Consider the following 10,961-nt stretch of genomic DNA (forward strand, 5'->3'; position numbering starts at 1 on the left):
ATATAATGTGGGCGTTGTTTAGCATGCCTTTCACTCAAAACGTCTATTACAATTTGACTCAAAGTAAACTGTACATTTGAACAGTGTTGATTGTGTTGATGAAAATGGCTTCATGTTTTGTATCAAAATTCTTTAGTGTTTGTATTTTTGTAGTTTCAAAATATTGCAAATTACTTTGTAAGAAGTCTACGTGATGACATCATAAAAATGCAGCCTCACTGTAAAAAATGATCTGATCAAAAAGTTATGATAACTTATATATGTCATTAACTCAGACATAAAATAATGTGTTATGAAATTTCAACTCAATTGTTTGAGTTTTCAATCTTCCAATTTAGGTTCATAAGTTACTTCAATGAATCACAAATTCCAGGTGTTTGAATGAACTTGCCATTTTAAATTGAGTGGGCTACAAGTCTTTGGCGTGTTGTATTGAGTGGAGGACAGCTCTTTGCGCATGTGCGGGGGACTACAGACTAACAAATTTACGCGCCAACAAGCAAACGAACTTCAATCGGCCTGGTGCCTCATTTTTCCCGTCAGATAAGACGAGTCGTGTTGGCATGAACAAGTTCGCTATTGGTAAGTGTTTGTGTTTTGTAGATATTAAGAATGTGCATTGATGAAACCAATAACGTGGTATGTGCTGTGCTACAACTGTGATGTCATTTAAGCAAGGCACGTTTCAGCGACCGTTAACGTTAGCTAGAAAACTAGCAGTTCAGTCTTTTAGTTCAGTCAGAGACGGTTGATAAAGCGTTATCTGAAATCTACCAGCATTTATCTGAAATCTAAAGCTTTTGTAACATTAAACACTACCGTTCAAAAGTTTGGGTCAGTAAGGATTTTTATTTTATTTTTGGGGAAAGAAATAAAATAAATCAATACTTTTATTCATCAAGAATGAGTTAAAATGATCAGATTGAGTGGAGGACGGCTCTTGGCGCATGTGCGGGGGACTAACGTACCGACGAAGCCAGGCCTCGAGAAGAACAAATTTACGCGCAAGCAAACGAACTTCAATCGGCCGGGTGCCTCATTTTCCCGTTAGATAAGACGAGTCTTGTTGGCATGAACAAGTTCGCCATTGGTAAGTGTTAGTGTTTTGTAGATATTAAGAATGTGCGTTGATGAAACCAATAACTTGATTAACGTTAGCTATCATTACCTTTTGATATGTGCAACAACTGTGATGTCATTTAAGCGAGGCACGTTTCAGCGACCGTTAACGTTAGCTAGAAAACTAGCAGTTTAGTCAGAGACGGTTGATAAAGCGTTATCTGAAATCTTCCAGCATTTATCTGAAATCTAAAGCTTTTGTAACATTAAACACTACCGTTCAAAAGTTTGGTGTCAGTAAGAATTTTTATTTTATTTTTGGGGGAAAGAAATAAGATGTATCATACTTTTATTCATCAAGGATGAGTTAAACAGATCAAAAGTTACAGTAAAGACACTTATATTGTTAGTTCTATTTTATATAAATGCTGTTCTTTTGAACTTTATATTTATTACATAACATCGGTCGCGTTAGCTAGTGCTAAAGAGCAATCCAACAATTCATATATCCAATTTGTTAGTTAGACTTAATTAGAAATGTGCTCTTGTTCATTTTTGCAATTCACATCACTTGGCAGCTAAAACTTTTTTTTCTGTTTTGTGTGTTTCAGGTGTTTTATGATTTACCAGGCTCAGCTACTCATTTGATGAAGTGGACTTGTAAGTTTTGCAATTTTTCCTCATACATTGAAAAGACTATAGTGAATCATTACAAGGACAAGCATGGACGTGGAAGAACAGGTTTTAGTTGTATTTACCCGAATTGTCTTACCGTCTTTCAATCCCATGTGGAACTTTTAAAACATTTGACGGACCACAAACAAGGAACCAGTCCCATTGCTAGACTTCGTTGTGAACTTTGTACTTTTTCAGCGCCAAGCAATATCAAACATTATTTTCTTCATTTAAAGAGACATTTGATAAAAAGAGAGACTGTGAATTGCCCATTTGTGGGGTGCTGTTTTACATCTAGAGTAGCCTCAACTTTTACTGCTCACAGAAGCCGATATCATCAGCCTTCTACATTCAATAATTTCAAACCTGAACTTATTATCCATTGTCAAAGTCAAGCTTCTGTCAATGATGAACAGGATAACTTTGATTTAGAGTCACCAGATGTTTCAGTGACTGAACCTGACTCTCAGCCTACACAGAAGTCAGTTGAGCGCAGAATTGCATCCCTTTTCCTTCGACTGCAAGCCGTCCTTCATGTGTCAAAGTCTGCGATTCAAGAAATTGTGGATGATTTGTTTGATATTGGAAAATGTGCTGGACAAATAACTAGGGAGTCAATTGAGAATGTTTTGGAGAAGCATAATTGCACATCTGAGGAATGTTTGACATCCTTGACCGAATTATTTCAAAGTGCTAACCCACTTAATTTCCTTTCAAGAGAAGGATCTTTAGGCACAGACTACAAAAGACAGTTATATTACAAAAAGAACTTTAGTGTCATTGAACCTGTCGAATATCTTTTGAACAGACAAGAAAAGTTTCATACTGTTATCTATATCCCTATTCTAAAGTTACTTTCAGATCTTCTTAAAAAAGAAGAGGTACTGCAAGCACTGGGGAAAAACAAACCTGTTGAACAGTCTGGCTACTACAAGTCTTTTCTGGATGGTGACTTCTATAAATCGAATGGAATCCTCTCAGGTCAAGAACTAAGTGTAGCTATTACTTTGTATATTGATGACTTTGAAATCTGCAATCCCTTGGGCACATCAAAAAAAAAACATAAAATCTGTGGTGTGTATTGGGTTATTGGCAATTTACCCTCTAGATACAAGTCAACATTGTCGTCAATCTACCTTGCTTTACTGTGCAAGGCTGAGCATGTCAGGATTTATGGTTATGATCGTGTTTTGAAGCCACTGATTGAAGATATTAAATGTCTTGAAACAGTAGGTGTGTTTGTAGAGAAACTAGGGTGTAATGTTAAAGGCACCATCTTGTTCGTTGCTGCTGACAACTTGGCAGCACATTCCTTAGGTGGATTCCAAGAGTCTTTCAATGTTGAGAAGTTCTGTAGGTTTTGTCTAGCTAGTCGTCGAGACATACAAACGTGTGATGTTAGAACTGGGAACTTTGTTTTAAGGTCACCAGAATCATTTGATGAAGCTGTAAATGTCTTGAAGCAGACGGACCTTGCATCTGTTGATGGTGTGAAACGAGACTGCCCTCTCAACAGCCTGACAGGTTTTCACACATGCACAGGCTTTCCACCTGATTTTTTACACGATGTGCTGGAAGGGATTGTGCCTGTAGAACTAAGTCTGTGCCTTGCAGATTTGATTTCAAAGAAGTATTTCACATTAGAAGAGCTTAATAGTGAAATACAGAGCTTCCCTTTTAAATTCTCGGATAAGAGAAATTGTCCTCAGAAAATTCTTTCAACTTTTAAAAAGAGTGGAACTGTAGGTGGTAACGGCCACGAAAATTGGAGTCTTGTGCGTTTCCTTACCCTCATCATCGGCCACCGTGTTCCAGAAGGGAATCAAACATGGGAAGTAATCCTTGAGCTGAAAGACTTGGTTGAGCTCTTAGCGACTCCATATCACACTGAAGACTCGCTGTGTTATTTGCAGTCCAAAATATCGGATCATAGACAGTTGCTACTGACAGTTTTCCCGGATTACAAATTGCGCCCCAAACATCACTTTATTGAACATTATCCTTGCCTTATTCAAAGATTTGGACCCTTAATAGAGTGTTGGACAATCAGGTTTGAGGCTAAGCATTCTTTCTTTAAGAAGGTAGTGCGTGATGCCAATAACTTTAAAAATATTCTGCTTACCCTTGCCTCAAGACACCAATTTATGCTTGCATATTATCTTGAAATGCCCAGCATTTTCAAGCCTGAGATTGAGACAGCAAAAGTGACTGATGTGTGCCTGGGAGTCTTAGATGGTGGTCTTAGACTAGCAATCTTGAATAGATTCAGTGATGTTGACACAGTTGGACTGACCCCTAATGTCTTCTTAAATGGAACGCAGTATTCAAAGGGAATGATACTTTCTGTTGGAAGTACAAGTGGACTACCCAACTTCGGAAGGATTTTGGAAATATGCATTGTGCTGGATGGTCATGTTTGTTTCTTCGTTGAACCTTTTTCAACTTACTATGTGGAGCATTTGAGGAGTTACCATCTTGTGAAGAAAAGTCCTGCTGAGTGTCTCTTGGTGAAACCAGAGGATCTCAATGACTACATGCCACTTGTGTCATACCTTGTCCAGGGTCGCCTGTTAACCACTCCTAGAACATTCTTGCTGAATTAAGGCTGCTGTAAGTTTGTGTATTTCTACCCTGATCCAAAAGAATTAACCCTCTTGAAGTGTTTTCCAAATCGTTTCTGTAGTAACAATTTGTTTGTATGTATACAATGAATTAATCCTTTTTTCTTCTCCAATTTCAGGCCGAAGTGATCCACGATGCTGCTGCGAGTTGTCCTCTCTGATATGGATATCAGGCGCCTTTCCATCGAAATCACCCCCCCTAGTGTTGATGCACTGTGCCAGGTGTTGCGTGCAAACCTTGGCCTGAGAGGTGGATTTATTTTACAATTTGAGGACCCTGCGTTCAAGGATCAGCTGACCAATTTGACCGACATCCGAGACCTTCCTGAGGAGAGAGCAACATTGAAAGTGTTGTTCACAGCTGATGCAGCTTGCTCGGATTCCACATTGGATTCAGCCAGCCTTCCATCTCTCAGTAGTGGGGAATCTGACTCCCAGCACTGGCCTGAGCCCTTCCCGATTCCAGAGTTCTCGCATGATGTTGAACTCACGCTGCAAGAAGCAAATGGAAGATATGCAAAAGATGGATCTGTGCTGGCGATTCCTAAAGGTATGAAAACTGATATCCTGGACACACTTGCAGACAGCATGTCAAAGATTAGTCCTTATCCTGAGAGGCAACACTATGAGAATGTTGCGAAAGCGCTTGTGGAGAAGCATCCCAGTCTAAAAGAGCCAGGGTCTGGAAAGGGTTGGTACGGCTGGTTCCACAGCCTGAAGTTTAAGCTCGGAAACTATCGACAGAAGTTAAGTGCAGCTGGATGCCCAGAGGTGAGGGTCAACAAAAGAAAAGGAGAAGAAGCCAAGGGACCACGTATGAAGAAGTCAAAGAAGGGCGAGGTCCACTTCTGTCCAGATCCCCCTGAAGGACTAAGTGATGAAGACATGGAAGAAAAGCGGATGTTGATGGAGGTACATCATACACACACATGCACATACACATCATACCTGTCTAATATTACTGCATACATACCTGCCTATGTTATACTAACTACCTACACTTTGCTTTTGTGTCTGTGAAGCCTACTATTTTGTCTTATGTGTCCTTTGCGCTTGTGCAATCCAATTCAGGTGGAAGTGCTCAAAAAAGACCCAGATCACCAGCAGATAGATGAGCTGATGTCTGCCACGTTCTCCAAGCGCAGAAAGGAGATCGTAGGGGATCAACCTCTCATTGGGGATGTCATAGCTAGATGGCCGGCCATGTTCTGTGAGAGACAGGTATAACAATAGACAACACTCAGCCTATGATTAAAGAGACTTTGGTATTACTGAGTGGATGAAAGCCTTTGACAACAGACAACCTTAGCTTACTAAATTATGACTCTATGCTTTGAAAATCTTTTCTCTAATTTCTTAACCTTTTTGTCTTCTCAGGTTCGGACAGAGTTCAAAAGAGTCGTAAGCATAGACCTTCTCGAGTCGTTCCTCGATGGACTTGACGACCTGGCACCACGACTGCTGGAAGTGTACGAAGCTGCGACCAAGTCGGCAAAGATGCCTGCACTGAAAGCCATTTTGGACTGTCTGAAGAAAGATGTGAGTAGACGAGCTGAGAATTGTAAAATTGGGCACCAGATGAATCCGTGTATCATTCGTTCTTTTCATATTCAATTGAGATTCCAAAATCGGAAAATTAAAAAACGGTTTGTTATTTCGTTATTCGTTTATAAATGTGATACCAAAAAACAAATAACGGGTCATTTTTCGTACTTTTGATTTAATGCTCAGATCAAAAATGGGAAATGAAACAAAGGGGACACGACAGATTTTGATTTTGAGATTGAATTTGTTCGATTTGGGTAAGCCGGAAGTTATCTTCGTGTGTGTATGTGTTGCAGTTAAAAGAAGCCTGAAAACCCTCAATCTTGCAGTGATTGACTAAGTAATTTTTTTTGTAATTTCGTATCGACACCATGGCCGCACTGGAATCATATGCTGATTTAATTAAAGACTTATTTGAAACTGTCAGGACACATAAAGAGATTTCCACTACGCTGCAGAAGATGGGTATCCAGCGAAGTTCTGAAATGAGACGAGGCTGAATCCAGCTTCTTATTCGCAGTTTCTTATTCACGCTTAGCTTCTTAGGGACCATCTCGCGTTTCTCTTCTTTTACGTTTTTAAAATAAAAACTTTTTTGTGTGTGTGTTTCTGTGTGCGCGCGCGTGTGTGTGTGTCTGTTGGCGTGTTTTTTTTTTTTTTTTTAATTTCGTATCGACACCATGGCCGCACTGGAATCATATGCTGATTTAATTAAAGACTTATTTGAAACTGTCAGGACACATAAAGAGATTTCCACTACGCTGCAGAAGATGGGTATCCAGCGAAGTTCTGAAATGAGACGAGGCTGAATCCAGCTTCTTATTCGCAGTTTCTTATTCACGCTTAGCTTCTTAGGGACCATCTCGCGTTTCTCTTCTTTTACGTTTTTAAAATAAAAACTTTTTTGTGTGTGTGTTTCTGTGTGCGCGCGCGTGTGTGTGTGTCTGTTGGCGTGTGTCTGTGCCTGCCTGCGTGCGTGTGTGAGAGAGAGTGCACAGAGGATGGGCTACTGCTCGCTGTCTAAGTCATGACCTGCTGAATGCCCCTTGAGATGACCGTGAACTTCACGTGGAACCTCCATCACCCACTCCCCTTAACATTCTCTATATTACTTTGATCGAACAGTTTTTTTAGGCAGCCTATGTCCACCATGAATATTAATCGAATCCAAAAGTACCTACATGTTTGAAAGTGCAATATTCTGGTGCAGAACATGCAGTACGGTTTATGCATGAGTAATTTACGTGTATATTTGTAAAAAAAACATAGTATACACCGTTTTGTTATACTTTGCATATCTATAATTAACTGTTTTTATTCTATATATTTATTTTTTCTATTTCCTTTGTTTGTCTATACTGTATTTTTTCATTCTGAGCTCCTGAAACCACAACACGTTGCTTGTCTTTGTGTGCACAATTTGAAAATAAAGCTTATTCTATTTTTTTACTGATCCATTGTTCTTATACAATTTATTATACTCTTGTTGGTCTTAGCCAGTGCATTATACACACATTATATTACTGCTATGTAGTTACATGTATATATATTTAAGTAAACTTTGACACAGAACTGTGTTTTTGTACAAGTATGTCTTTGATGGTGCGTTAAAAGTTCCACCGCTAGGTTACACCTTGTCTTGATGTCTACCGTCATGCAAGAAAACAGTTTTACTGTAGCATTTTTGGGTTATTGGACAATTTGGGGTGCCATATCTCGAGTTCTTTGAGGGTGCGTTAGACGTTCTACATTGGAGTTATACCCAGTATTCATGACTAACATCTAGCCAAAAAGCAGATATTTTTATTGTAGCATTTTGTAGCAGAACTTCGCTGGATACCCATCTTCTGCAGCGTAGTTGACATCTCTTTATGTGTCTTGACAGTTTCAAATAAGTCTTTAATTAAATCAGCATATGATTCCAGTACGGCCATGGTGTCGATACGAAATTACAAAAACAATTACTTAGTCAATCACTGCAAGATTGAGGATTTTCAGGCTTCTTTTAACTTTTTGCAAATGCGGCAAACTTCCAAGTGCAACACATACACACGAAGATAACTTCCGGTTTACCCAAATCGAACAAATTAAATCTCAAAATCAAAATCTGTCGTGTCCCCTTTATTTCATTTCCTATTTTTGATCTGAGCATTAAATCAAAAGTACGAAAAATGACCCGTTATTTGTTTTTTGGTATCACATTTATAAACGAATAACGAAATAACAAACCGTTTTTTAATTTTCCGATTTTGGAATCTCAATTGAATATGAAAAGAACGAATGATACACGGATTCTTAGTCAATCACTGCAAGATTGAGGGTTTTCAGGCTTCTTTTAACTGCAACACATACACACACGAAGATAACTTCCGGCTTACCCAAATCGAACAAATTCAATCTCAAAATCAAAATCTGTCGTGTCCCCTTTGTTTCATTTCCCATTTTTGATCTGAGCATTAAATCAAAAGTACGAAAAATGACCCGTTATTTGTTTTTTGGTATCACATTTATAAACGAATAACGAAATAACAAACCGTTTTTTAATTTTCAGATTTTGGAATCTCAATTGAATATGAAAAGAACGAATGATACACGGATTCAGATGTTTGCAATAAAATCTCAACACTGCTTATTTTTGTCTTGTAGGACACAAACGACAGGAGAAGGATTGCTGCTCTGCTGGGTCTGCCACACTATCTAAGAGAAGAGCCATCAGACATCATCAGGATGTGTGACGTAAGACCTTTTTCTGTCATGCATAACAGCCTATAAATGAACGTACCCACCCACATATACACTTGTGCGCACACACACACACACACACAGACAACCTTTAACAAAGAGATTGCATTAGATACACTCATGGGTGTTGATAAAGTCCTGTGGCAGCAAAATGGTGATGATGCAAGGAGAAGTGAGGGGCAGAATAGTGATGGGGAGGACGAGGGTTGGGTGGAATAGTGGTGATGGGAGGAGGGAGGGGTAGAGCAATGTTGGGGGAGGAGAAAGGAGGGGTAGAATAGTGATGGGGAGAGGACCCAGTGCAACATACACTTTCCCAGATCTGAGAGGACACTGAAGTTTTCACCCTTGCAGTAACGTTCCAATATTGCACCTACAAACATGCACACTCACAACTGAAAGCCCAAGAAGACTATTTTATTAGCCTGAAAACAAGGTTTATGATCACTGAGACTTAAATAGCTTTGCAGAGCATGTACATCTTGACCCAAACATTCACACTATTTTTTTTTTTCTGCTTTTCAAGGCCCATGGTGAGACTCTGGCTGCAGCCATGGAGGGGATGCAACTTGGCCTGTTGATAGGCCATGAAGGTGACAACCAGGATGCCTTTCCACGTGAGGTCTTCAATGTGGCAGTTGTGGTTGAGGAGACTGTTGTGCTTCACAACTTCAAGGATGTGCCATCCAGCTTTGCCATGCTTTTGGGGATCATCTACTGCGTTAACCTTGAGTATCCACGAGCCATGAAGTATTCCTTTGAGTTCCTTCAGAGGGTAGTGATGAAGATCAAACCAGATCAAGCCTCTGCCAGAGTCCACGGCATCCGAAACAAGCTCCTGAGATATAATTTGTAAACCATGCCCCACCTGAGAATAGGATTGGAATTCATTTTTTTCTGTTGACATGCGTTCCAAATTTGAAGGCAAAAGCACTTAAGCAAACAGGAGAGGAGCCCTGATTTTTTTTTTGTTGGACTGAAAACATTTAATTCTGAATATTGTTCAAATAATGGGGTCAAAAGTATACTGTATTCAAGTTTCAAATATTTGTAAACAACCAGCTGCAGTCTGAAGTTTTAGATTTGTTTGTGTTTGGGGTTCAGCACAGCTTTTGGTATAAGTTAGCTTGATCTGTGAGATTAATGTTTTTAAGGTTTTTTAAATGTTTACATTTAAAACCTGTTCAATATTTCAGTGTTGTAAGGAAAAAAGCTAATGCTTTTAAAAGAATTTATTTTCTTTTGGTTTAATATGAATAGTGTTCAGTACAGCTTTGGGTGACCTAATGGGCATATGACAAGCAGAGGGGTGTGCACGTGCATATAGAAGGTGAGATGTTTACTGCAGTAATCATCAGTCAACTTAACCTCATTAGGTCACACAACAATAACAATGATAAACAACTTAGATGACAGGCAGTGATTTTATTTTTTTTGGAGGTGCTGAATATAGATATCTATACTGCTGTATGTGTCTATTGGTCTATCTAGCCTAGATTCAGCATGACCAACTTCTTGGTTGACAACAGGCACTGCAGACAACTGCAGGAAACACTTCCCATCATCCACCTTCTATACACACACTGAGAAATACTTGTGGAGTCTGCTTGGGATACCCCCTCATAGTGTAAGCTCACACGAAACCCTTCTATTTATCTTAGCCTAATTATGTGACCCACACCCAACTGAAGTTTGGTATTGATTACAATTTTGAGATGATTTCATGATTGAAGTGTTTATGTATAGCTTGTATTGGCTTAACATTGGTTTTAATAAAAAAAAACTTTTGTACTCAAATTTGTGTTTTTAGAATTAATTGTTAAGTTAAAACAAGACGTTCTTTTAGATCATCTTAACTTGATACCCTAATTCAAAGACATTACTTAATTTAAATGACTAAGTTGAACCCACTAATGGGGATAAGTGAACAGAATGCTCATTAATGAGTTCACTTTATTTTGAACTTGCATAGCAAAGTTGAAACAACAATAATGGTATAGTCATGTTGACTCACAGAAGGCAATTCACAGTTTAACAACACTTAAAATAATGAGTTAAAACAATTCATTAATCCATTTTGTTTTTACTTGAAATTTTGAGGCAGCTGCTTAACTTATGATTTTAAGTAGAACCAAGTAGATATTTTTTACAGTGCTGATTGGTGCCTACTCGGAAGTTTGCCCGGACCTGGGTTGAAACCAGCAAGATTTCCATCTAACTATTGCAAATATTGCTTTAATTGATTTACTTTGTGTTAAGTTTTGGTCCTTGTGTTAGTAGCCAAGGCTTAATGTATTATACTGAGCAACAGCCCCATGT

General features: G+C 38.8%; 1 protein-coding gene across 4 annotated transcripts; it reads left to right on the plus strand.

Annotated features, from left to right (window-relative positions):
- Nucleotides 1-226: 226 nt before the first annotated feature.
- Nucleotides 227-10,299, plus strand: LOC130435163 (uncharacterized). Of its 4 annotated transcripts, none has more exons than XM_056765532.1 (7): nucleotides 227-582; nucleotides 1,671-4,344; nucleotides 4,475-5,267; nucleotides 5,427-5,576; nucleotides 5,733-5,894; nucleotides 8,547-8,636; nucleotides 9,169-10,299. In XM_056765532.1, exons 3-7 carry the CDS (start codon nucleotides 4,491-4,493, stop codon nucleotides 9,496-9,498), a joined length of 1,509 nt encoding a protein of 502 aa, XP_056621510.1. In that variant the 5' UTR covers nucleotides 227-582; nucleotides 1,671-4,344; nucleotides 4,475-4,490; the 3' UTR covers nucleotides 9,499-10,299. The 4 variants fall into 4 exon arrangements, with proteins under 4 accessions (XP_056621510.1, XP_056621511.1, XP_056621509.1 ...); XM_056765533.1 differs by having other exon boundaries at nucleotides 1,671-1,719; XM_056765531.1 differs by lacking the exons at nucleotides 4,475-5,267; nucleotides 5,427-5,576; nucleotides 5,733-5,894; nucleotides 8,547-8,636; nucleotides 9,169-10,299 and having other exon boundaries at nucleotides 227-1,090; nucleotides 1,671-4,339.
- The last annotated feature ends 662 nt before the right edge of the window (nucleotides 10,300-10,961 follow it).

Source organism: Triplophysa dalaica, chromosome 14 (assembly GCF_015846415.1).
Source record: "Triplophysa dalaica isolate WHDGS20190420 chromosome 14, ASM1584641v1, whole genome shotgun sequence".
Lineage (NCBI taxonomy): Eukaryota > Metazoa > Chordata > Actinopteri > Cypriniformes > Nemacheilidae > Triplophysa > Triplophysa dalaica.